The following is a 24,846-nucleotide window of genomic DNA, read 5'->3' as shown; positions in this document are numbered from 1 at the left end:
AGGACTGGTGTGTCTTCACCTGGTCGCATGGTAACCAACGATGTAGCCTGATGGCAATGAGGGCTCACTTTAACTCACAGTTGAAAAATGACTACAAAGCCTTTAGATTGGGTTTACAAATCTCTTCAACATGCTGGTTCATGCATTTTGAATTTGATTTATTTTATGTTCCTTCAGCCTTGTTACCATAGGAGATGACTGCAGTGCTGTAAAGATTTGGTCAAATTTATTTTGGACACATTATTTTCTGGTTTAGCAGTTCTAACTCTCAGACCAGGATGCCTGCTCTTCCCACTGCTGCTGTATAGACCTAAATAGAAATCAATGTCCTTGTCTAACTGGATTTAGCATCTCTCCCATAACAGCTGATTTGTCACTCAGTGGCTACGACTGCAGCATTACAAGCACAAAACAGCAGGCACTGGGAAGAGCAAGCTTTGATGAATGACAAGCTAAAAAATATGACTTCTAAGGAGCAGTTGTTAGCTTCAAAATACATATTTTTAGATGAGAAAACTCAGACTTGAAAACATTTCAACACCTATAAACCTGGCTTAACAATAAACTTTTCAGGCACTTGGTCATTAGACAAATAAGAGACAGTATTAATTAATTGTCTCTTGTCTGAAGCAAACTATTAAACAAAGGAACAACAGATATGTGAATGATTTCAGTAACACCCAAATGTATTATTCAAATATTCAGCAGCAAACACAAAACACAGTCAGTCTTTATTTATAGTGTGTTGTCCAAAGTGACCAGGAAGACAGAAGGCACATGACAACACTTCACTCTTGTGAATTCTCTACTATTTACTGCATTCAGAGCAAAATATGCTCCTGCACAAATATCAAAAGCAGCTATTATTTTAAACAGCAGATACTGTCACTTTTCTTGCTGAGAGGTGACACAGGTTGGACTCAAAATGCAGGACCTGGACCAATGTCCACCAGCAGCTTAGCCTTAGTATGTCCCAGTTTCATTCTACAAACTAATTGTACACAGTATGTACTGTATACTGAATTCCTTAATGGATTGTTTTTAATATAAGTATATAAAAGAAATCAGCATATGTAACTATTTTATTCTTTGACCTAATACAATACATGCGCCTGTGCATGTCAGTCAAACTGCCTCTTTAGAATGTCATTGCTACTCAAACTTCACAATTTTTTTTTTTAAAAATCTGGATATTTAATAGTTATTTTTGTTTTCTGGGGTGTGTCACAGCTGTTTGATTACAATCTAAAATCTTTTTTTATTTATTTCTTAGCCGTGATCAGCCCCTCTAAGTCCTTTGTGCAGTGCAATATTGAAAATAATGTTTCTGATGGCACATTTATTAAAATAAATTAAGAAATGTGTATGTATTCGTATTAGTATGGAATTATTAAGGAGACTCAGACTTTAGCCACATTACATACTCATTAGCTGTGTAGAAGTAGTGTGTAGTATGGAATTGCGACAGCTTCTGTTGGATGAACATGTCTGATCTATAAAGCCTTCAAATGGTTAATCTCTGTTAAGGATAACAATGAGTTTGTTGTCATGTTACACTGTTAAATGTGTGTGAGGTAGCATTATACTTTAAAGTAGCAGTCGTTTCCTCCTTAAAGTCATATAGGAAATTGAGACATGTTTACTTTGCTGACTGACTTTCCTCTGCAGAACTGTGCATTGTGGTTGATGCACAGTTGCGAGGTCTGTTTATTTGAGATACTTCCCCCGAGCATCTTTCTTCATAATATCATACTCCTGAAGAGGAAGTGATGCTCCACATCCCCCAAATCGGCAATAACGATGTTTCTGTCTGTGACTTCCAAACCAGCTTTTGTGTGCTTTAAATGTTATTTAAGAACACTTTATTTGTACTCACTGACATTTGGAGTTGTGTCCATAAGCTTAACTTCCAATCCTACCCTGTGAATCTTTGGGCCACGAGCCAGTCAATATTTACTTTACATTTACTGTGAAGTTTGAGTATTGAAACTTAAACCTTATATCTCATGCGGCTGATCACAGTGAACTGGTTCCTGGTCCAAAACGGTATTGACAGTCATTATATTTACTGTAATGCATGGGTCTCTGTCCAACTTTTTCCACTCACACGCCACAACTCTGACCTCTTACACAGGGCTCAGGGTAAACCAGATTTCCTTTTCGTCATTGAACACAGACAGATGTTAAAGAAAATCTAATTATTTGAGAAACAAACCATCTGTCCACTAAAAGTTTTAACTCATGGAGAGACGGGTCTTTTAATGGGACTGGTTACCAAAAGCCTTTCTGTTACAGAGGTGTTGTTTCCCCCCTCTGTATTTCGGCATGCTTTCCCCCATTCTTCCTTCTTTCTTGAGTCCTCTTTCCTCCAGCTCAGTTTTCCAGGACTGTGCAGAGACATCCACTTGGGCGGTCTGAAGTTGCAGCTAAACTTCACTCTCATCCCCCTCTTCTACTCAAATGTGCTGACTTGAATGTTTGCCTTGTAGATGGCAGCAGCGAGCGTGGCGAGAAGGATGCCAGTAAAATAACCACCTACCCACCAGGAGCAGTGAGATTTGACTGTGAGCTGCGAGCTGTGCAAGTCAGCTGCGGTTTTCACCACTCAGGTAGGTTCATGGTGGCTTCTTGGTAGATTTGTCTGCAAAAGTCTTACAAGAGGGTCAGACCTTGAGGTGAAGAAAGTGACTAGATAAAACTCATGTTCCTCTTGCTTTACAGTGGTGCTGATGGAGAATGGAGATGTCTACACATTTGGATATGGCCAGCATGGCCAGCTAGGCCATGGTGATGTCAACTCCAGGTATCGCTTTTATTGACTTAACAGACATCAACATATAGACCAGCAGAAATGGACGCACAAGCTACAATTAATGTTTCTACCTTCTAGGGGTTCTCCGACTCTGGTGCAGGCTCTTCCAGGTCCCAGTATCCAGGTGACAGCAGGCAGTAACCACACGGTTGTTCTCCTCATGGATGGGCAAGTCTTCACATTTGGCAGTTTCTCGGTAAGAAAAAGATAACCAGTGTTACCAGCTACTAGAAAGTGCAGGATTCTTATTTAAATCCAAAATTTCAAAAAGTCAATTTCAGTACAACACAGAATGTTCCAGAGTGTGAACATTGTCTCCTTGTTGTTCAGAAAGGGCAGCTGGGCCGGCCCATCCTAGACATGCCCTACTGGAATGCCAAGCCATCCCCCATGCCCAATATTGGTGCCAAATATGGACGCAAGGCTACCTGGATTGGTGCCAGCGGAGACCAGACATTCCTGCGGATCGATGAGGCCCTTATCAACTCCCATGTCCTAGCTACTTCAGAGATCTTTGCCAGCAAACACATCATTGGCCTTGTGCCCTCCTCTGTGTCTGAACCACCTCCATTTAAATGCTTGCTTATAAACAAAATGGATGGAAGCTGCCGCACTTTCAATGATTCTGAGCAGGAGGACCTGCAGGGATTTGGCCTGTGTCTGGATCCTGTGTATGATGTCATATGGAGGTCAGTCCAAAGGCTATTCGTATTAATAATTCAAATGCTACCATTATGTTTTACTTCAGCTAAATAGTGTCTATTACCAGTATTTATTACCATTTTTAAAGATTTAGGTAATACTTTCTACGGATAAGATTCTCATTTTTGATTATTAAACCTCTTGACATGTTATCCTTAATCATGGTTCTTTATGTGCTTTTAAAGGTTCCTGCCAGCTACAAAAGAGATGTGGTGCTACAATGCAGTTATTGCTGATGCCAGGGTGCCCTCTGCCACAGATCTACAGGCTCGCTGTAGCATCCTTAGCCCAGAGCTTGCATTGCCCTCAGGATCCCACGCCACCACCACACGCTCTCATGGAGCTCTACACATCCTTGGTAAGCATCTGCACTAGCCACTCAGCAAAGTGTCATAGGTGTCTTATAAATCTTTTGTAAAATGCACAAATGTTGATGGTTGATGCTAAGAGGAAATATACTGTGGTGATCTGTTAGGTTGCCTGGACACGCTGGCAGCCATGCAGGAGCTGAAGATGGGTGTAGCCAGTGCAGAGGAAGAGACTCAGGCAGTGATGAAAGTCTATTCCAAGGAGGACTACAGTGTTGTGAACCGCTTTGAGAGTAAGTGGGCTAAGTGAATACTAGGAGATACATCTGGCGGTTATGGGCTTTGGTTTCTTACACGTTACTGTAATGTTGTAGGTCACGGTGGTGGCTGGGGCTACTCAGCTCACTCTGTGGAGGCCATTCGCTTCTGCGCTGATGCGGACATCTTGCTGGGTGGGCTGGGTCTCTTCGGGGGACGAGGAGAGTACACTGCTAAGATCAAGGTGAGCTTTGACACTTTTTTGCATTTTAATTGGATTTATTTGCCTTTAAGTAATCCATAGTGTGTGTGCGGCTGCAAGTTGTAGACACAGGTATCTCAAATGTACAAAATGTACAAGAGCTACTAAAATCAAACAAAAATATTTAGAAATTTGACCACAATCAACAACACTGTAATGGATATCCCTCCTGAAACTAATAAATTACCAAAGGAGATAATAATCTCATGGATTAAGTGGGATTCTTGCATCAAATACAGTATATTAACTGAATCCTGTTGTTGTGCAGCTTTTTGAGCTGGGGCCTGATGGAGGCGATCATGAGACAGATGGTGATCTGCTGGCTGAGACTGATGTACTGGCCTATGACTGTGCTGCCAGGTACCATTTATGCATCATTGTGAACCATTTGAATGAAATGATGTTTCCCTTCTGTTCTTGCAGCTATTCATGAAAGTTTAATGATATGATCTGCATGTATTTTTAAGTAACTTATTTGTGCATCTTATATTACAAATTGAAATATATTTCAACTTTAATATTTGATAGCAATGTCTATATGATGATGATAATGATAGTCTTTTCATTTTCAGGGAGAAATATGCCATGATGTTTGATGAGCCGGTGCTGCTGCAGCTGGGCTGGTGGTATGTGGCGTGGGCCAGAGTGTCTGGTCCCAGCAGTGACTGTGGCTCCCATGGACAGGCTACCATAACTACTGATGATGGGTAAAACTGATTTTGCAAAATTAGTAATGCTATTGCATTAGAAAATAAATCAACTTTGTGCATTTTTCATGTGTTTCAGAAATGGTATTTGAAGGGAAGTATGGGTCGCAGTGATTTAATGTATTTATTTTGTTTTTTTCCTTTAGTGTGGTATTTCAGTTCAAAAGTTCTAAGAAGTCCAACAATGGTACAGATGTCAATGCGGGTCAAATACCTCAGCTGCTTTACAGGCAAGTAAAATTCCTTACATTATTTTAGCAGTGATTAAAACTTATTTTGTCTATTGGCGCTTGTGATTAATGATTTCCTTTTTTCTTTAACAGGCTTCCTTCAAATGATGGCAATGCATCCAAAGGGAAACAGCAGACCAGCGAGCCAGTTCACATCCTCAAACGCTCGTTCGCTAGAACAGTCTCAGTGGTCAGTAATGTCTAAGTTTTGAAAAGATCAATATAACTTTGTACAGCACTGTGGCACTGCATTCAACATGTGTTTGTGTGTGACTGGTTACCTCTGTCTCTCTTAAGGAATGCTTTGAGTCCCTGCTGAGTATCCTTCATTGGAGCTGGACCACTTTGGTACTCGGTGTGGAGGAGCTACGAGGGCTGAAGGGCTTCCAGTACACGGCCACCCTGCTGGACTTAGAGAGACTGCGCTTTGTTGGCACGTGCTGCCTCCGCCTGCTCAGGGTCTACATCTGTGAGATCTTCCCCATTGCTGGTAGGAACCTCATTTTATCCTTGGAAACATAATAGCTCATTTTTTCGGAAAAAGGAAACTGCAGTGCTGCTACTACTAATTATTAATGAATATATGTGAATTGATATTTAAATTAAGAATAAACCATAGCAATGCTTTTCTTTTACAGGTGTTAATGCATATCCCCATGGTAAATAGAGATTCATATTTCAAAATTAAAGTCATTTTGAGTATTTAAGGTAACTTGTCTTTGGCCTACAAAAACAAAACCTTCACAGACCATTAAAAAAAAAAAAAAGTATATCGATTGAATGTAGTTTACATACATTATATGGTGACTTGCTCATTTCAAAAGATAAACATTTGAATAGAAGTCCTCATTTCAGAGTGTAGCATCAGATAAGATCCTCAGATTGATCTCTCTTTTGATATGTCGTTTGGTTTCTAGCCAGCACCAAAGCTGTGGTGGAGGAGTCGAGCAAGCTGGCCGAGTGCGTGGGAAAGACGCGCAGCTTGCTGAAGAAGATCCTGTCAGAAGGCATGGACAACTGCCTGACCAAGCTGGATAATGACCCCCAGGGCTACTTGTCTCAGCCACTTACTCTGCTTGAAGCTGTGCTGCAGGAGTGCCACAACACCTTCACTGCTTGTTTCCACTCCTTCTACCCAACTCCAGCCCTGCAGTGGGCCTGTCTCTGTGACCTGCTCAACTGCCTGGACCAGGTAAGTTACTGATGTTTGGCATCATTTCTTGATAATTTACTAAATGATGATTCTCAAAATAGCTCAGGATTAAATATTCTCCCGATCAACCAAATGGGTGTTTCACATAAAATGTACAGTACAGCTACTTTTACATAATTTTAGATACTGAGTCTATACTCATATTTTTGGGTTATTGAATGAACATCAGTGAAGGAAATTCAAAAAGATAATGAAGTCAGAGATTCATCCATGTCATCCTCCCTGTTTTTCAGGACATTGCTGAAGCAAACTTTCGCACATCCAGCAGTCGTCTGCTGGCGGCTGTCATGTCAGCTTTGTGCAACACCTCGGTCAAGCTGACATCCATCCTGCCCATTGCATATGACGGGGAAGTGCTTTTGCGTTCCCTGGTCAAACAAGTCAGCACAGAGAACGACTCGGCCCTTGCTCACCGCTTCCCCCTGCTGGTGGCCCATATGGAGAAACTTAGCCATGTGAGTTTTTGCACATCATACACATCAGTTATTGTCACTTCTGTTATCGTCACTGATTATTACCATACCGTATTCTTGTGGAAATTTAAAACAATCAATAACAGCAACAATATCATAATTGTTCCTTCTCGTACAACCATAGACTGAGGAGAACCTGATGGGCATGACCAGTTTCCGGGAGGTTCTGGAGAAGATGTTGGTGATTGTGGTACTGCCGGTGAGGAAGAGTTTGAGGAAAGAGGTGGAGCTGTTCTCTCCACACCTGGTCTCCAACACTTGTGGTCTGCTTGCCTCCATCGTCTCTGAGCTCACCGCTTCCGCCCTGGGCTCTGAGGTAACCTTTACATATATCCAGAACACGGGAACGCTCATTACACCCAAAAGTAGGGCCAACACTAAGGTTGGCGTTAGCAGACATTGAATCCTGAGGTGCTCTTTGTTTTTCATGCAACTGTCATCTGTTAAGTGTTTTCTGTTTTAACATCTGGTGTCTCTGTCAGTGTAATTATTGCCCACTAATCAGGACGCTCTCTGCCACATTCAGTTTTATTTGGAACAGCTTCAGCTCACAATTATGTTAAAATGAAATCGCACTTTGCCTGATTGCCATAAGCTGTGTAAGTTGTAGATGAGGTGAGTGGTGATGACAGATCTGTCCCCCAGAGTGCACATCTTCAGTGTCATTTTACTTAAAGCTCAATTGTTTTCTAACTAACTCTTCATACTGACAGCTCTCGCTTGGAACAAAGCAGTAATTTTATGCTTGTCAAAAAATGGTAACAAAAAAGGAGCAATGGATTTTCAGTATTATATTTATGATAGGCTGAGTCATGAAGTGGGTTGGACTGTCTGGTGTCTGCTGCTCCCCCTCTCTCACATTCTTTATTCAATTATCATCACTCTCTCTGTTCACACGCATACCCATGTACCGCAGTCAGGACTGTTAAGTTCTCATTGCCATAGTAACCGCCACTTGACAGTAGCCATCTCATCACAGTTTTTTCCCCCCCAGTCTGTTGTTAGGGAAACATCGCTTCCTTCCCAGGGCACCTGAACAGGTCCCTCTGCAGCTGTGTCTGGCTCCCTGTAGTCGGCATTGTGATATAAATTGTAACAGATTACCTAACACATGCCAAACGTTAGATGTTTATATGACAGACTTTTTTTTCTGCACTTTTTTTTATCAGTTAATGAAAGACATGGATGGTATTCACACATAGATAAGAGCCTTTACTTGTACCACAATAATTAAAATAGATTTTTTTAAATTCTTTGTTTTAAATAATGCCACATGATGGTAGACATGCTGCTTTGCGATTGTACGATGATCTTTATGCAGAGAACAGAGAACCGGGTTTTCAATTACAATCTTATTGTTTAATAATATTTGCAGTAGGATTTAATTATTCCTCTTTTGATCTGTTAATCAGGCCTGTGAAGTTTTATTAAAGGGTTGATAATGATGATTATATCATTCCTTGTTCATTAGGTTGATGGGCTGAACTCGCTGCACTCTGTGAAAGCATCTCCTAACCGTTTCACCAAAACAAGCCAGGGCCGCAGTTGGAACACTGGCAATGGCTCTCCTGATGCCATCTGTATGACAGTGGACAAGCCAGGCGTTGTGCTGGTTGGCGTCTGCGTGTACGGAGGAGGGGGCATCCATGAGTATGAACTAGAGGTGCTCGCTGATGATGTAAGAGACTAACGAGTTTTTAGCTTATAAGCGTTCTCTGGTGTTGCTGGGAAGATATCAAGCTTTGCTATTTCACTATTTGTACCGATTTTGTTCCATTACCCTTTAGGCGCAGACAGAGCACCCAGGGGACTCGGCACATTCTCACAGGTGGACGTCTCTAGAGCTGGTGAAGGGTACCTACAGCACAGATGATTCTCCCAGTGATATTGCTGAAATTCGCCTGGACAAGGCTGTGCCACTCAAGGTACATATACAGTACCAGTCAGAAGTTTCTCATTCACAATATATTTATGTGGTTTGATGTTGAGATACAACTGTGAGGATGTAACTGTTGTCTAAATTCATAAAATGGAAGTTTAGTTTCGGATAAAAAAAAGTTACACTGACAAATTCATTATTTTGCAGGAAGGGGTGAAGTATGCTGTCCGATTACGAAACTACGGCAGCAGGACTGCTAATGGGGATGGAGGTATGACCACAGTGCAGTGCTCTGATGGTGTGTCCTTCACATTCAGCACCTGCAGCTTGAGTAGCAATGGGACCAACCAGACCAGAGGACAGATCCCACAGATTCTCTACTACAGGTAATCACAAAAATAATTTCCCTATATCGGATATCTGAAGTATTTGGAGTTTTTTCTAACTGAAGTTTTGTCTCATGGCTGAAGGAGTGAGTATGATGGGGATCTCCAGTCTCAGCTGCTGAGCAAAGCCAATGAAGAGGACAAAAACTGTAGTCGAGCTCTGTCTGTAGTCAGCGCTGTGGTCAGAGCTGCAAAGGACCTGCTTCACAGGGCATTCGCTGTTGATGGTAGGCAAAAATCCTATATCTGTAACTTGGTAACTGCCAAGAGCTACTTAATTTGTATCCTGTGTGTTCGGGCTGTTTTCAGTTTTATCTATGTCCTTTATTGTCTCCAGTGGATGATATCCCCGAACTATTAAGCTCCTCCAGTCTGTTCTCCATGCTCCTACCCCTTATCTTGGCCTACATTGGCCCTGTGGCTGCATCTGTTCCTAAGGTAAGAGGTCCAACCAGTATGTGAAACTTTTCATCTTTGACTAGTAGATTGTCTCTCCCTCATGTGGCATTGTGGTGACTCCCCTACCCCATCCAGGCTGCTGTTGAGGTGTTTGGGCTGGTTCAAGAGCTGTTACCTGCTGTCTCTGCCCTCAACCAAAAATACGCCCCACCCACCTTCAACCCCAACCAGTCAACAGACAGCACGACTGGCAACCAGCCTGAGCAGGGCCTGTCGGCTTGTACAACCTCCAATCACTACTCAGTAATTGAGAGTGACCACCCTTACAAGCAATCTGGTGTCACACAATACAGGGTAAGGAATCTTTTAGTAGGCTTACACCTAAGGAAGTAACTTACATCTGAAAAAGTAAGAGACAAGAGCATCATTCAAATTGAAACTAATCTTTTTATGCATCACCTTGCCCCAGGTATCATTCCCAGATTGTGTCCGTTGGACCACCATTGAGTTTGACCCACAGTGTGGCACTGCACAACCAGAGGATGTCTTACGTCTGCTCATCCCCAGCCGCACCCTCCACCTGTCCTGCCTTGGGGCCAAACCTCTGATCCATGACACCATCAATACCTGGACTGAGCTCAAGAAGTTCTCTGGCTCCACAGGCTGGCCAACCACTGTCCTTGTGCTCCCAGGTAAGAAAGGCAGAGCAGTACAGCCTTTATTGGACATGTAGCTTCGACATCATGGCAAAGTTATCTTCACCGAGCATGTAAATGCACTTAAGGTCTTTGCTATTGTGTTCTGCCCAGTTTATTGTACCAGAAATTCAGCCGGTAAGGCATCAGCACTAGGGATAACATTGTACATACCTGAAACGGGGAAATGAGGGCAAGAAACTCTCAAACTGCCTGCACTATGGTGACCACAAAACCCCACAAAGACTAATCTATGCCAAGCAAGAAAATCAGCAAAAGCAATGTTACTGTTTTGTTTTATGTAGCATAAATAAGTAGTAATACCATTCTAAACCCATCAAAGATTATTTACAGAACTCTTTTCACCCATCTATCCCTTCATCCACTGATGTGTGTTTCTGTCCTCTCTACTTTCAGGAAATGAAGTTCTGTTTTCATTGGAAACAGCTTCGGATTATGTGAAAGATGAGAAAGCTTGCTTTTACGGCTTTAAGTGTGTGGCTGTGGGATATGAATTCAACCCTGGCCATGATGAGGTACAGTCATTGTATATTTTTCTGTGAGTTGTGTAGCAGGTTGGCCTTCTGTCACTCTGGATAATAGTTTGTTTGTGTTAGAGAATCATAATTAGATCTCTCGAGTAAGCTGCATTCTGTATGATATCTGTATAATGAGAAATGTGTGCTCAGCTGGAGAAAATGTTGAGTGAACTTTCTGATTAAAGCATTTTTCACGTTTCAGGGTACCATCCAACTAGAGAAAGAGTTGGCCTACCTGGGCAGTGTGTGTGCTGCAGCTCTGATGAAGAAAGACCTTGCTCTCCCTATAGGTATGGAAAATTGTGGATGAGGGTATTTTGTGAGGCAGTAGTTATAACCTGTACTTACGTTGCATTGTATTGTGTTATTGATGCAAGCAAATTCATCTTGTTTCACACCTTGAGTAAAACATTTGTCCCTTAATCTAATCTTTTAATTTTAGGCAATGAATTGGAGGAGGATCTTGAGATTCTTGAGGAAGCCTCTCTTCAGGTGTGTCATCTACTAAATTCAGAAGTATTGTTTAAGAAGCAAAATGAAAAGGATTTTTATTACTTGTAGTCTTCCCTCCTTAATTCCTATTTCTTTTACCCTCACCTAGGTGTGTAAATCCCACTCGGGGATCCTGGGGAAGGGTCTGGCCTTGTCTCACTCCCCCACCATCCTAGAGGCCCTGGAGGGGAATCTGCCTCTGCACCTTCAAACCAATGAGCATTCTTTCCTTGAAGACTTCATCACATGTGTGCAGAGCTCAAGTGGAGGACGTCTGGCAAGGTAAGATTTGGTGCAGGGAGCCAGCCTGTGCACCTCTCACTGTCTCTTGTCACTTCTTCTTACCTGACAAGAATGAAAACTGTTCATTACCAATTCTGAAATATACGGTAGTGGTAAATTGCATATCATCATATCAGTGTGTGTGTGTGTGTTATGTGCGTCGCGTTACATTCAGTGTAGAAGTGTTACACACCCAAGCTGCATTATCTATTCCAGGTTGGGAAATACATCTCATTTAGACAGTGTCTGCAAATACTGAGATTAATAACATCTTCACAGGTAGTGATTCCACTAGGCACACAGCACAGTGATGAGTGGCATCACTGAGGTTGAGTGGAGCATGTCATTTTCACCGCCGTGTCAGGGTGCAAATTCTTTTCTCAGGGAGTGTTACATCCAGGAATGTTTTAACCACGGATGCGAGATTCAGGGACTGGGAAGTTACTCATGAGGGCAGAGAGTAGTTGGTAGTCATTAATATCAGACCTCGCAGGTAGGAAGTCAGTTGTTGGGATAAGCTTATCTGTCAATACAGTAGACTGCAAATCCCCATAGTGAGAAATTAATGCTTGAGAGAGAACTTGAGGTTACTAATCCCATAACCCCTGTTTTCTGATAACATGAGGTGTCTTACTAGAACATCTTCTCTGTGTAAAGCGAGGAAGGGGAGGGCTTATCTTGAATAATGAGTACCATCGTGTGGATAGGGGTGAAGTGTTGCTCTGCCTTGGTGCGAGCATTAGTACTGGAATAATGATGTAGAGGTTTATGAGGAATGATACAGAGAGACATTCCCCAAAGTGCAACATCTCACTCAGAGAACAGTGTTAACACGATAGGTTACCTTACGTTTTGATTGGTAATGCCCATTCATCATTACAAATAAGTCATTAAGTCATATCATGTAATCCTCCTTTGTTCTTTCTTTCCCAAAGGTGGCTGCAGCCAGACTCTTATGCAGACCCCCAGAAGACATCGCTGATCCTGAACAAAGATGACATTCGCTGTGGGTGGCCAGCTACCGTTGTTGTCCAGACCAAAGACCAGTATGGAGATGTGGTGCATGTTCCTAACATGAAGGTTGGGATAACTGCATTTGAGACATAAATATTTAAAATAAAACTGAAATGACAAACTGTACTGTCATAGTTCTTTAAAGTTCTCTGACTCATGTCCCTTATCTGTTTAATTGCCAGGTGGAGGTAAAGGCTGTGCCTGTTTCCCAGAAGAAGTCGTTGCAGGCGGAGAATGTTAAGAAGCTGCAGCGGCTACCTGGTAGCTCCTCCCCTTCGTCCTCCGGTCCCGACCTAACCTTTGGAGGTCTGCCTATGCCCAAGCTGGAGGCCACATACGAGCCCATGATTGTGAAAGAAGCTCGCTACATTGCTATTACCATGATGAAGGTCAGCCTCATGAAACTGACTTGTAACCCACTAACAAAAAAATCTTGTTTACACTTAGCAAGCTGAAGATTTACCACAGGGTGTAGCTGTTTGGCCATTATCAAATCTGTTGTTCACATACTAAACATTATGATAATAATGAAATCTGTCAAAATTATTTATATGGAAAAATATTTCAACAGGCCTGAAAAGTTAGATAGATCACAATTTTACCTTAATACTTCTGCTTTGGGATTTTCAGGCATATGAAAACTACTCTTTTGAAGAGCTGCGCTTTGCTTCCCCTACCCCAAAGAGGTAAGTGAGATAATGCAGAACCCAGCACATTTTCCATTTAGAAATCTAGTCTAATTATTGTTTATATCCCGCTCAGACCCAGTGAGAACATGCTGATTCGTGCCAACACTGATGGAACCTACAGTGCCAACTGGACTCCAGGAGCAGTGGGTCTCTACACGATCCATGTCACCATTGATGGAATTGAAATAGGTAGCCTATGTCAATGTAATGTAATATATGTCTGTGAGAACAGTGCTTCAGTCCTCTAAAGCTTTTTCCCAGACAGTGAAAGGAAGATATGCATTGATATACTTTCTTCCGTGATACCATCAACAACAACAACAAACTTGCTTTATTTGTTACACATGGGAAGAGCTGTATGTATATTTTGTGCCACAGTCTGTATAGTCAGTGCTCTGTGGACGCTGAAATGTGGCCATAGTTTGAGTTTCCTGACATACAGGATCTGAATATCCTACATGTAGCTTTACTCCACGGAAGTTACTAACCTGTGGCCTTCAGCATGTCCGAGCTTTTAACATTGGTTTAGTGTAAGTTAGTGAAAACAACATGGTGAACCCTGAAAGTAAGTTGCACACTGTACAATGGCGACATTTTGAGACTGAAAACCCTCTTAATTGATTAATTGATTAATGAATTAACTAATTGTCAATGCACATATACTTAAAGGTATTTTAACGTGTAATGATGTAGTTTGTGCTAAATGCTAAGTTGTGCTTTTGTTAGTCAGTTAACATTTGAGATGATGGTTTTACTCTAAAGGATGTGGGGTGGATGTTTTATTGTTGCTGCCAGTGGAAAACATGCATAAAGCACAATTTTTTTTAGCTTAGTCAGTAATATGGACTTCAAAGGATAATCTGGTTGCCTGTGGATAGAGTACTGTAATTTTTATTACACTTTTCATTCAGAAACCTGTGTACTTTTGATTAGTTCCTTCATTAACGTGTTAGAAAGTGACTCTTTCTCAATGTCTTTGCACAAGTGGTTGCACAGCAGCCCTTTTGAGTCAGTGCTTTTCATGTTTATTTTTTTTAACTATGAGAGAATGCTGTATTTTGCATGTTTGCCATACAGGTTAGACTGACTGTTGCAAGCGACATTACATGCAAACTCTCTGTTTGATAAATTAGTATTTCCATCTTTTAAATTGTGTTTCTTTTTAGATGCTGGCTTGGAGGTAGAAGTCAAAGACCCTCCTAAAGGCATGATACCACCTGGCACTCAGATGGTCAAACCAAAAGCTGAACCTCAGCCCAGCAAGGTGAGATTTTTCTTCTGATTATCAAACATTTTGCATCAACGAGCACATTAACACACCTATAAAACACATGCATGAAGGCAATCACCGGTCAAATACAACTCAACAGACCAAACACAATGTGTCCTGCCTTGTACACTTGCTTACAATTTCTAAATACAGCTACAAGCCAAGACTCCGGGTAATTTGAAAGGATTGTTAGAATTGTCTTTCAAACTGAGAATTGATGGCTACTGCACTTCTGGCCAGCGTTAACCTGTTTTCAACTCATTGTTTTGCTTTGCTGGTCTGATGAAGCAAATACTGGTCAACAGAACACCATGGATATCTGTCTGCTCATTAGGTGGCAATAGGGAGGACTCCAGTCTGATGTTGCTTTGCTTGGTTGAATGTGCAAATAAGCACATGTTTGCTGATATGTTTCTCATAACATGATGAGGCGAAGAATATTACTAAGAGACATACGCGTTTGTCCTGGAGTCTTTCTGCCACTACAGTGGTAAAGTTCACAATACTCAGGTTATAGACTTATTAAATAAAAAGTTACGAAAGCTCTGTACTTTAATTACAAAGAATACATAAAACTAATATTTGACAAGTTGGAGTCATCATTGTTTATGAAAATTGTTACAATTTTGATTTTGATCTATAATGGGGAAACAAGCAACAATATACGCATTAGCACTGTGTATATCCCCTCTGACAGTGTATACCATGGTTTGCCATGAAAAATAGATGAAGAAAGCAGCATTGAAGCAAACTTCATCCGACTTACTCAAAATAGAGCACCTAAAGTTTCCTCATCTTTTGCTTTGTGGATGCGTGTACATGGAGGAAGGTTCTGAGTGGGTTAATGCATGCAACCTCCCACCGTCAACTTTCTGCTTCCTCTTCTCGCTCCTCCTGCTTCACTTATTGTCTTTATTTCTTTCTGTTCTTTGCTCCTGCGGCTCACGGTCTCCATCTCCCCTCTGCTTCTCTCAGGTCCGCAAATTTGTGTCCAAGGACAGCGCAGGCCTGCGTGTGCGTAGTCACCCCTCCCTGCAGAGTGAACAAATAGGCATAGTGCATGTCAATGGCACCATCACTTTCATTGACGAGGTAATTGACTTAAGCCCTGGGAGAATATAAGTTGTAGACTAGACTAGCTGGAGCACTATCCACTTTTACTCTATTTCTGTGTTTCTTCTTCTTTAAATCAACAAGGATGTGTTTTGTCTAGAACAGTTATAATTTTGAGTCCTTTGGCTTCTCTGTATTGTGTGTAATTACCTCTCTCAATAATGATTACTACTTTCTTTCAAAGCTTATAAATTTGTTCCTCTTATTTTATGTTGCTTCATACTCTTCCGAGGCACTCTGAGGCTACATGAAAGGCGTGAACTCCTGCACCAAAAAGCCAAATAATGTGACGCAAAGAAGAAAATTGTAGTATGTAAAGCACTGACTAAAGGATTTCCTCTCAAGTCTGTGAGCTTTATAATGCGACACATATTTACCAGTCTTGCACAACATCTCCACTCCCTCTGATAACATTTTCTGTGTATTACTGGTACTCTGACGTAACTTCAACTTAAGCCTCTTTCAGGCATGCTCCCGTTATGTTAATATTTACTTCAATCTGAACTGCCCGAGTCACCTTTACGTAAAAATGACGACAACAATCTTACCAGGTTGGATTTAATGTCATAAAATTAGGCTACAGCAGCACGAGGTTAAACAAGCAAAGAAGAAACGGCACAAGAAATGTACTGCAAGTTTTGTTCTCTTTTTGAAGAGCACTCTTGTTCAATTATCATATCTTATGCACACAGTAAATAATATCGGGTGACTTGACTAACAGTATTCCTAAAACACAAAATGTGAATAAGCTAATTATAAGCAGTTTTGAAGAGTTTTCTCGTGTCAGATCAATCTATAAAAAGATTATCTTCCCCTTTGCCTTGACATTAAAGATTTAACCCCCCCCCCCCCCCCCCCAAAAAAAAAAAAAACCCCATTAAACATCCCTAACAATAACCAAACCACTGTCACACCTTTTATATTTTTAAATTTTCATCCAGTCAAAGTGCATAGAAGAATAAATTCATATCCAGGAAAATTCTTTGCGTACCGCTGTGAGCAAACCAGAATCACCATCTTGTCAACCTTTGTTGATTAATTAAGGCTTCAGCTGCAAAACTGCTGATGCAGCCTGTGAAAGAACAGACAACACTCCATCATATCTTCTTATATAACGCATCATAACCTTTTAACTCAGTGCTGCTCCCCGCGGTGATGCAGCTCCCTCTCGCACAACAGGTACCAAAGGACATGTTTGTCCTGTCATGTTTGTATAGTCTTTCTGTCTGAATGTAAGTAACATGACAGTAACATGAATATAAAAGACACCCATGTCTGAATCCAAAAAGCCATCGCTGTAACAGAAAGATTGAGATGCCGCTGTTACGAAGTCCTTGTCTGAAAAGGTTACTGTCCTCTTATTTTATTGGAGACTTTTCCTGCAGCCTCAGAGGTGTTGGTCGTGTGTGTGTGCGCGCGTGCGTGTGTGTGAGAGAGGATGTTGCCCCTCCTGTTTCCATAGTAACAGGATGGCATGGCTGTGCTCTGCTCTGTTGCTTGTTTTCCTGTAGATCCACAATGATGATGGTGTATGGCTCAGGCTCAATGATGAAACAGTAAAGAAGTACGTTCCCAGCATGAATGGGTACACTGAAGCCTGGTGCCTCTCTTTTAACCAGCATCTGGGCCGGAGCCTACTGGTCCCAGCCGACGTAAGTAGAAGGCCTGCTGAGCAGTCCGACTCTGTTTAAATAATGACAGAGGCTCCTGCGCAGTTCATTTGAGGATGAGCTCACAGATCATCTTTGTTGTTTAACGATAACGGTTTTCAAGGACTATCAAGTGTTTGGCAACTACTCCCCAAATGTCCTCGAAGCATGGTAAACTGAGAACTTCATCAGAGTACAACTTATAGGGTGTTCTCTTGCATGAAATATCAGCAACACTGAGTATGAAACTTTTACTAACGCACTGTGCAAGAGAACAGCGGCTGGGAGCGTGCATGCATTAACACATATTTAAAGGTGACCATAATGTGACCATCCTATGTTTAAATGGAAGCAACACTTGTAAATGCTCATATGCTTAGGTAGTATATGTGTCGTGCATTGAAGTGGACCCCAACGAAGGAATTGATAGATGAGAAGTAAGGTAGTAAAGGAGCAATTTCAGTTAGTCTGCACTTTTCCTCATTGCCTCTAACTCACAATTCATAAACACCTGGCACTCTACAGCATGTGATAACAAGGGTTTCTTTCACATTTTGCTCCATGCCACAAAAACCGCCGTAATATGCAACAATGTATCATAATAGAAAATGTGACGGGTGTAATTTGAAGCATTTGCTGTGATATTGCAGTACAACTGGAAGTATCTGAAAGAACAGATGTTAACATCCGGGTGGTTTTCTGTCATGAAGCAATCACTGGACCACGCAAGAACTTTCAGTGGGAAATTGTACCTCTACTGCTATCCAATTCCACCTTTGCATTGGAATGCTTTAGGTGCTAGGAGGCTTCCATGTAAGGTCTCTGTCTGAACAGCATGACACACTACATCATCCAAGTGGGGAATTTTTTTGGAAGTTTCTTCTATGCATTTCCTTTCTTCTTCTGAGGTCATTTGGTGATTAGGAAATCACAAACGTAAGGTGTTTGGAGTGAACTCTCAATCCTTTTTGTGCCCCTGCAGTGGGTTTGATATTTTTCAACGCATTTGATCCGACACTTAATGAAAAGTGCTCAAACATTTGACAGGCGGCCCCCTTCTATCAGTGTTCTACAATTTCACCAAATGGCCGGTCTGACACCAGATTCAGATTCGTCGTCTCTTCTTCATTTTCTCAAATAACCTCCGATGGTGGAAATTCTATACGAGTCAAGCCCGAAATTCTTTTTTCCTCTTCCAAAAAAATACATCAGCGCCTCCCCCCATTCTGTTCTCTCTTTCTCTCTATCTCGAGTCGTCTACTGTTTCTTGACTGTCTCACGATCTGTTGCTCAGAATGTCTTTAACGCTAGCCAAGGAGTCAGGGATATCGGCTTTTTGTCGTGGACCCCCTTAACTATATTCCCGCCACAGGTGAGTTGTATGAAGGAGGGATAAATAGCTTGACTGCCCCATAGCTTATCATCTATTTGTTACTCTACTTGTCCTCTTGAACCCCTTGTGACTTTGTAGTCTTTCCACAGTGTTACAATCAGGCACAAGAGGTCGAACACAGTTGCATGGTTGTCTGTGTTTTGTAATTTTGACGTCTTGACGGCACTGATAATTCAGAGGTCACTGCTGTAATAAACTCCTGCAGTGCTCACGATTGGGATTTTTAAGTAATTACTGTTCAAGCTTGTGTGTTGCATGGGGTTGAAGACACTAACTTCCAGACTGTTGCATGAGGTCTTGTCTGAAAGGCTTGTCATGTATAGTCCTGTATCCTTGTGTGTCATAGCATGCCTCCCTTTAGACTTAAAATAACTGAAACTGCTGAATCCGAGTCTGTCGGCCATTTATTTTCACCGCTACAATGTTGGATGGAAACTTGAATTCTTATGTACTGACTGCAAGTATTTTGATCTTAAAGTATATTGAAACTTTTATATAAAAGCATTTTAAAGTACAATACATGCATTTTAAAATACAGGTGACCATTTTTTTATAATATTATGATGATGAAGATGCGATATAAACAAAGGCAACTCATCAGACAGAGACTCAACCTCTGAGTGGCTTAAGGTTTTTAAAGACTGAGAAAATAAATAAATTAGGTTGCTTTTTTAAAGACCTAATGTTCATACTTTTACAATCTAGGTTTGCTGAGCATACACGCTCTTTTACAACACTGTAAATAGAATTTTCTTTCCTCCAAAAATAAAAATACTTTTTAGTAACAGAAGCTAGTCCTGCTCTGTCATAGTTTTGCAGTGTTTTGACATGTTACTCTCAATCTAATCCATGCTCTTACCTCTTGCAGGAGGTCAGGGGCCAATCTGAGGACAACGTGAAGGAGGTGAGCAGCTGCCCTTCCCACGAGGCCCCCAATCGGGTGCAGAACAGGGCAGGGCAGGGCGGCGGCCCGGGGCTTTATAAGGTAGTGAAGACCGGCCCCTCTGGTCACAACATCAGAAGCTGCCCAAACCTTAGGGGTATCCCCATTGGAATGTTAGTACTTGGCAACATGGTCAAGGCCATAGGCGAGGTACGCACTCACCCCAAATAATGAAATGTGTTTTTTGTGGATAGAGTTGAATAAATCGGTTTGCTTAGATCACGTTAATGTACTGTAGCTGCTGTTTGTAGATTCTGGCCTCACAGTAATTTTCCAGCAGGCAGATTAGTATTCCCTGTTTTAATTTATACTGAAATGATTGTGAATGTAAAGAATGTAATCTCTCTTTTTAAAGGGGAATACATCAGGTGCTTCTGGGTGTGGGTGTGTGCTCTGTTCTCTTTCCACTTGCTGAGGTCTTACTGTGGCTGTGTGCTTCTTTACTTACTAATTTCAGTTTTGTCTGTAAATCCATTGCAGTTTCAGGGTGTCATATTCAGCTGCCTCAAGACATGTCAGAGGAAGTCTGATCACAAATTGCTGAAGCCGTTCTGTGCCTTGACTCTTTCTTGCACTTTTAACAATCCTGTCAATGACTTGGTACTTTGAACTTTTAAAATTGTCTTTGGCCTGGTGAACCCTCTTTTTGGATATTGCCTGTCATTGGCTGCTGTGGTGTGTCATGCTGTTCAATAGTTTCCTCTTTGAGCCTGTACTGGAATGCCCTGTCTAGATCTGGGAGGTGCAGCCTGCTCATACTAATATTTCCATCTGTGTCTGTTTTTTCCAAAATGACAAAATTTCAGGGAGTTGAGAAAAAAACAACTTCATGCATTTATCTTTCAATAAGCTACCCCTTTTTAGAGTAAGTCTTTATTCTATTTTAGCTACACCAGTTTTGTCCCGCCGTGTCTGCTGATACACAAAATCTAATTAATGTGATCTACTGCTGTGAATTTTGTATGTTTCAATCAGCTGAATTGAATGTTTGCATGTTAGTGATCTACTGTAATAGAATTTGTGTCATGGTTTTGTCCGTGCAGTAATGAGATGAATGGGCTGGGGTTAATGGGGTAAATGGCTGTGACTGGTCTTTGATAGATGAGGGCTGGACAGAGCGTTTGTGACAAGTGTTCAGTGTGTTTGTGAGTGTGGATAAAGAGTGTTGTTTGTGCATCAGGTGGTCAACTCAGAGGGAACCTGGGTACAGCTGGATAAGAACAGTGTAGTGGAGTTTTGTGAGAGTGATGAGGGAGAGGCCTGGTCGTTGGCCAGAGACCGCGGGGGAAACCAGTACCTTCGCCATGATGAAGGTAAGCCACCGCACTGCTCATAAGCAAGATTTTAAGTCAACTGGGGGGATTTTTGAACCACTCATTGTAAAAAATAACTTGATGTGATTTGTTCTTGTAGAGCAAGCCTTGCTTGAGCATGGGGCCCAGACCCCACCACCCAGCCCTTTCTCTGTGCAGGCTTTCAACAGAGCTGCAACTGCAAATGGAGCACAGGGCTTTGACTATGGCATCTCCAACAACAAAGGTGAGGTCAAATTGGTACATTTTCAAGAAGTTGTTGTTAATCTCCATATCAATTTCCTTTCTAACATCCTCATCATTTGACACATTGGCATTCTACATTTTTCAGCGCAGGCTTCAGTCAAAGGTTTTGAGTGATGTTTTTCCTTAACTGATATAAAGTATATCAAACCTCTAACTTCCCTCTGCCCACTTTTCTTAATTATTCTCTGCTTCAGTGTAACTTGTACTACCTGACTTCTTTGTCGTGCTTTTGGCAGAGAAATTTCTCACAAATACTTTCATACATTAACTTATTTTCATTATATAAATGGATCCATGTGGTAAGAGTTTGTCACAATCTTGTGTGTCAACAGTCCAGTTTCCTCCGTTCATGCAAAACAAAACACAGTTTATGTACAATCACTTCAACAAGATACACATGATCCAGTATGGATCAATCTATTCCTTTAAAGTCACTGATCTATCATCTCTTTTTATTTATGCATGTTTTTATCGTGCCTACTGTTGTTACGTCATGCCTAACATCTCTGCAGATTCAGGCATATGTCTGTCTGTGTGCATGGGCCAGTGAGTGTGCTTCTGTTCAGTTGGACTGCTATGGGCTCTGTTTAGCTGGGCACTATTCAGGCAGCTCCAATCCACGTGAATGATACTGCAGTGGATTACCTCAACGATGATAACTGGCCCTGAACACATTGTGAACACACTGTGATTTCACCCTTTACCATTTGTTGCCTTAATTTTAGCCTCTTGGAAAACATTTAATCCCTTACATAATGACCGTTTTCTTTAAAAGTAGCGGAAGCAGCTGAAGACATCACCAGGATGAACTTGTTAGTTCTGCTAAACCAGCCAGATTTGGCTGTAGCCTTTCTTTCTGAATATAGGGCTGACACTGTTTCAATTATCGTTCAGATGGATCACTTCTTCCTCACTTTGCTTTAAAAAGGAGGCTGTAGAGACACTTTTTCCATGAGAGAACGCTGGTTTTATAATAGTTCATCTTTCTTGCTAATAGTTTCATGTCTCATAGTGGAAATAAAAAGTCCTATTTACACTTGTCACAAGTGTCTCATATCTGGATAAAAATCAGATCTGATTTCATGGTGTTATGTATTCCTATCCACATACACTGAATGTGACTCTGTTATGCAGTTCTGATAGCATCTATCTTGCTTTTCTGGAAATGCCAAAACAACCACAAAAGAAGAATGATGTGCTTGTGCAAAGGACAGTTTAGCCAGTTGGTTGACAATTCTGAATCAACAAACGCATGGATGACGAGCAAATGGTCCTTGGTTATATTTTCATGGGCTGCGTGGCGTCTGTACTGCAGATACTTGTGGTTCCTTTTTTCTGAATCAACCATTGTGGCTCATTTTCCTATCTCTGCACCACCAAGGCAGCCCCCCCAATTTCCCCAAACCACCTGATGAAATGGTGGATGTTGGACCATTAAACATGGTTTCAACAGAAAGAAGGGAGACTTTGAATTATACCTGATGCAGTGTCGGCTCAATATACAGTATATGAGGATACTTGTCTTTGGAAGTTCTGATGAGGTCATGCAGACTTCTTTCAAAGAGTGACACTTTAAACGAAAGAGTAGAAAGACACCCCCGCCCCCCCTCCCCCTCTGCCCCTTCCTCAAATTATCTATTTAATAGTGTTAATAAATAGAGTTGCAAAATGGGAGGAGCTGCTGGTTCTGGAAGTATTTTTATTTTTTTGAAGTCATATTCGAAAGTTTTTTTCTTAGCGGTCTCCAGCATGGAAACACGCAAGTGTCCTGGATTATCGCAACACTACACATCTATGTTACCGCCATCAGCTTTAATTTCAACTTTGTTTCTTGAAGAAGAGAAGAAACCAGTCAGAGGCGTGACTCAGAGCTGTATTCTCTCAACCACTCTGCCTTAAGACTTTTACATCAAAGAACCAGATGATTCCTGACCCAGTTGCTCATCATTTACATCGATGATCCTCCCATTTCGCACAGATGTTGCCTTGAAAATGAACACTGAGTTACCCTCATCCCCCCTTTGAAATCCTCAAACCATAGTGTAAGCTGTAGTTTTTCCCCCTCCTCTGTCTCCATGTTTGCAGGTGACCGGCTGAGTGCCATACTGAATTCCATTCAGTCTGGGCCCTTCCTCTCAGCAGCTCCCTCCTCCTCCGTATTTGAGCAAGCCGCCCAACCTCCCTCCTCCTCCTCCTCCCTTGTCCACAGCCCATTTGTGTTTGGACAATCCCCCTCCCAACTGTCTCAGCCACAACCACAGCTTCTGAGTAAGTGTGTCCAGCTTTCTGGCAGCGCTTGCTTGCACAGACGTGTTGATCATTTTCCTCCAAGCTTTGGTTTGAGTCATTTTATTTTATTCATCTTCTGGGGAGGGCAGGAGTGATGTGTGACACATAACGTTCAGTTACGTTCTATGGTACAGAAATATCCTTAACAAGCCGACATGTCTATTATTGAACGTTAAAGTCTTGTTTTTCAAAATAAGAGGTGACACTGGCTTTAAAAACAAGCAAAATTGTTTTATTCGTTTAAACGTGTTTCCTTGTTTTTTTAAAAACAAGATTTGAACCTTCATACTAGATTCAAAGGCTTGTTGAAATGGATATTTTTGCTATGCGCTGGAATAATAGGCTGAGCTGGTTATTTTTCTGCTTGCTCTCTTGTTTTACTTTTCCTCATAACCTTCATTGCTACTTTAACTTCACATCTGCATTTTTCATCCTTGATTAACACCCTGTTTCAATCCCTGGCCCAACCAGGGCTTCACTGCAAATGTACACAACAGTACGCCCAATAGTTTTTGGTTATCTACAATAACCTCCTAAAACAGCAAGATTTCACACCGGTCTTTATCTAATGATATTACATGGCCCAGATATTCATAGTTTGTGTTTTCACACGATAATAAAAAACACCACAGTTAAAATAAGATGATCTTTGATCCAAAATAATTTTAAAATTGTATAGCTCTCTTTTTTCCTGTCACTCTCTTCTTTTGTCGTGCTACTTTCTCTCTACTCGTTGTCAGTTCTTTTTTTTCCACCTGATGATCTATTATCTTTTCTTCTTCTGTAAGTGTGTGTCTTCTAGTCTTTCATTTTCTCTACCTGTATATGTTGATCTTCCCGTCACTTAAATGTGCTGTCCTCTTGCCCTTTTTCTTGTTTCACCTTCTTGACTTGACCCCATTGCCTCTTTGTGCTTTCTTTCTCTCTGTGGCGGCCTCCTTGCATTCCATGCCTTGTTTGTTTACCTGCCACTGTTTTCCGCTGTAGATGGTTCAACACGCAGCCTTGCTTCTCGCGAGCGTGTGCACAAAAGCAGTGTGTCCGTGGCTGGGCATGGTACTGCTCTCTCATCTCTCGCTCTAAGGCAAAAGGGTGGGTAATCACAGCATGCATGCCTCCCTCAGACTAAACAGAGGGTGGGTAGGAACTCAAGAAACACACTCTTTTCTCTGGTGAAGTAAAGTTTGGTTTGTTTTTATTTTGGTCAAGAACATTTTAGGCATGTAGCGTTAGTGCCAAATACAATAGTACAATCAAGAGAATAAACTCATGAGTTTTGAAATTAAGTTG

The 24,846-nt window shown here is 41.5% G+C and overlaps 1 protein-coding gene across 12 annotated transcripts in view; it reads left to right on the top strand.

Annotated features, from left to right (window-relative positions):
• Positions 1 to 24,846, top strand: part of mycbp2 (MYC binding protein 2) — a 60,065-nt gene that overhangs the window by 22,650 nt on the left and 12,569 nt on the right. For 5 of the 12 annotated variants that reach the window (XM_062432347.1, XM_062432343.1, XM_062432345.1 and 2 more), the window contains 38 exons: positions 2,490 to 2,609; positions 2,722 to 2,803; positions 2,891 to 3,008; positions 3,143 to 3,501; positions 3,700 to 3,872; positions 3,990 to 4,115; positions 4,197 to 4,324; positions 4,611 to 4,702; positions 4,915 to 5,049; positions 5,196 to 5,279; positions 5,373 to 5,469; positions 5,577 to 5,769; positions 5,918 to 5,938; positions 6,197 to 6,471; positions 6,726 to 6,947; positions 7,090 to 7,281; positions 8,437 to 8,643; positions 8,753 to 8,890; positions 9,052 to 9,230; positions 9,315 to 9,457; positions 9,568 to 9,668; positions 9,765 to 9,983; positions 10,099 to 10,321; positions 10,742 to 10,860; positions 11,066 to 11,153; positions 11,306 to 11,355; positions 11,465 to 11,637; positions 12,573 to 12,717; positions 12,834 to 13,040; positions 13,282 to 13,337; positions 13,414 to 13,529; positions 14,507 to 14,604; positions 15,586 to 15,702; positions 17,235 to 17,375; positions 19,634 to 19,858; positions 20,889 to 21,021; positions 21,122 to 21,247; positions 23,353 to 23,535. In XM_062432347.1, the coding sequence (XP_062288331.1) occupies positions 2,490 to 2,609; positions 2,722 to 2,803; positions 2,891 to 3,008; positions 3,143 to 3,501; positions 3,700 to 3,872; positions 3,990 to 4,115; positions 4,197 to 4,324; positions 4,611 to 4,702; positions 4,915 to 5,049; positions 5,196 to 5,279; positions 5,373 to 5,469; positions 5,577 to 5,769; positions 5,918 to 5,938; positions 6,197 to 6,471; positions 6,726 to 6,947; positions 7,090 to 7,281; positions 8,437 to 8,643; positions 8,753 to 8,890; positions 9,052 to 9,230; positions 9,315 to 9,457; positions 9,568 to 9,668; positions 9,765 to 9,983; positions 10,099 to 10,321; positions 10,742 to 10,860; positions 11,066 to 11,153; positions 11,306 to 11,355; positions 11,465 to 11,637; positions 12,573 to 12,717; positions 12,834 to 13,040; positions 13,282 to 13,337; positions 13,414 to 13,529; positions 14,507 to 14,604; positions 15,586 to 15,702; positions 17,235 to 17,375; positions 19,634 to 19,858; positions 20,889 to 21,021; positions 21,122 to 21,247; positions 23,353 to 23,535 (5,604 nt within the window). The remainder of the gene's footprint in view (positions 1 to 2,489; positions 2,610 to 2,721; positions 2,804 to 2,890; positions 3,009 to 3,142; positions 3,502 to 3,699; positions 3,873 to 3,989; positions 4,116 to 4,196; positions 4,325 to 4,610; positions 4,703 to 4,914; positions 5,050 to 5,195; positions 5,280 to 5,372; positions 5,470 to 5,576; positions 5,770 to 5,917; positions 5,939 to 6,196; positions 6,472 to 6,725; positions 6,948 to 7,089; positions 7,282 to 8,436; positions 8,644 to 8,752; positions 8,891 to 9,051; positions 9,231 to 9,314; positions 9,458 to 9,567; positions 9,669 to 9,764; positions 9,984 to 10,098; positions 10,322 to 10,741; positions 10,861 to 11,065; positions 11,154 to 11,305; positions 11,356 to 11,464; positions 11,638 to 12,572; positions 12,718 to 12,833; positions 13,041 to 13,281; positions 13,338 to 13,413; positions 13,530 to 14,506; positions 14,605 to 15,585; positions 15,703 to 17,234; positions 17,376 to 19,633; positions 19,859 to 20,888; positions 21,022 to 21,121; positions 21,248 to 23,352; positions 23,536 to 24,846) is intronic. The other 7 variants (XM_062432344.1, XM_062432341.1, XM_062432350.1 and 4 more) reach the window with 5 other exon arrangements.

The sequence above is a fragment of the Scomber scombrus genome, chromosome 13 (genome assembly GCF_963691925.1).
Source record: "Scomber scombrus chromosome 13, fScoSco1.1, whole genome shotgun sequence".
NCBI lineage: Eukaryota > Metazoa > Chordata > Actinopteri > Scombriformes > Scombridae > Scomber > Scomber scombrus.
The sequence above is the reverse complement of the archived record's forward strand: the minus strand, read 5'-3'. Positions and strand labels throughout refer to the sequence as shown.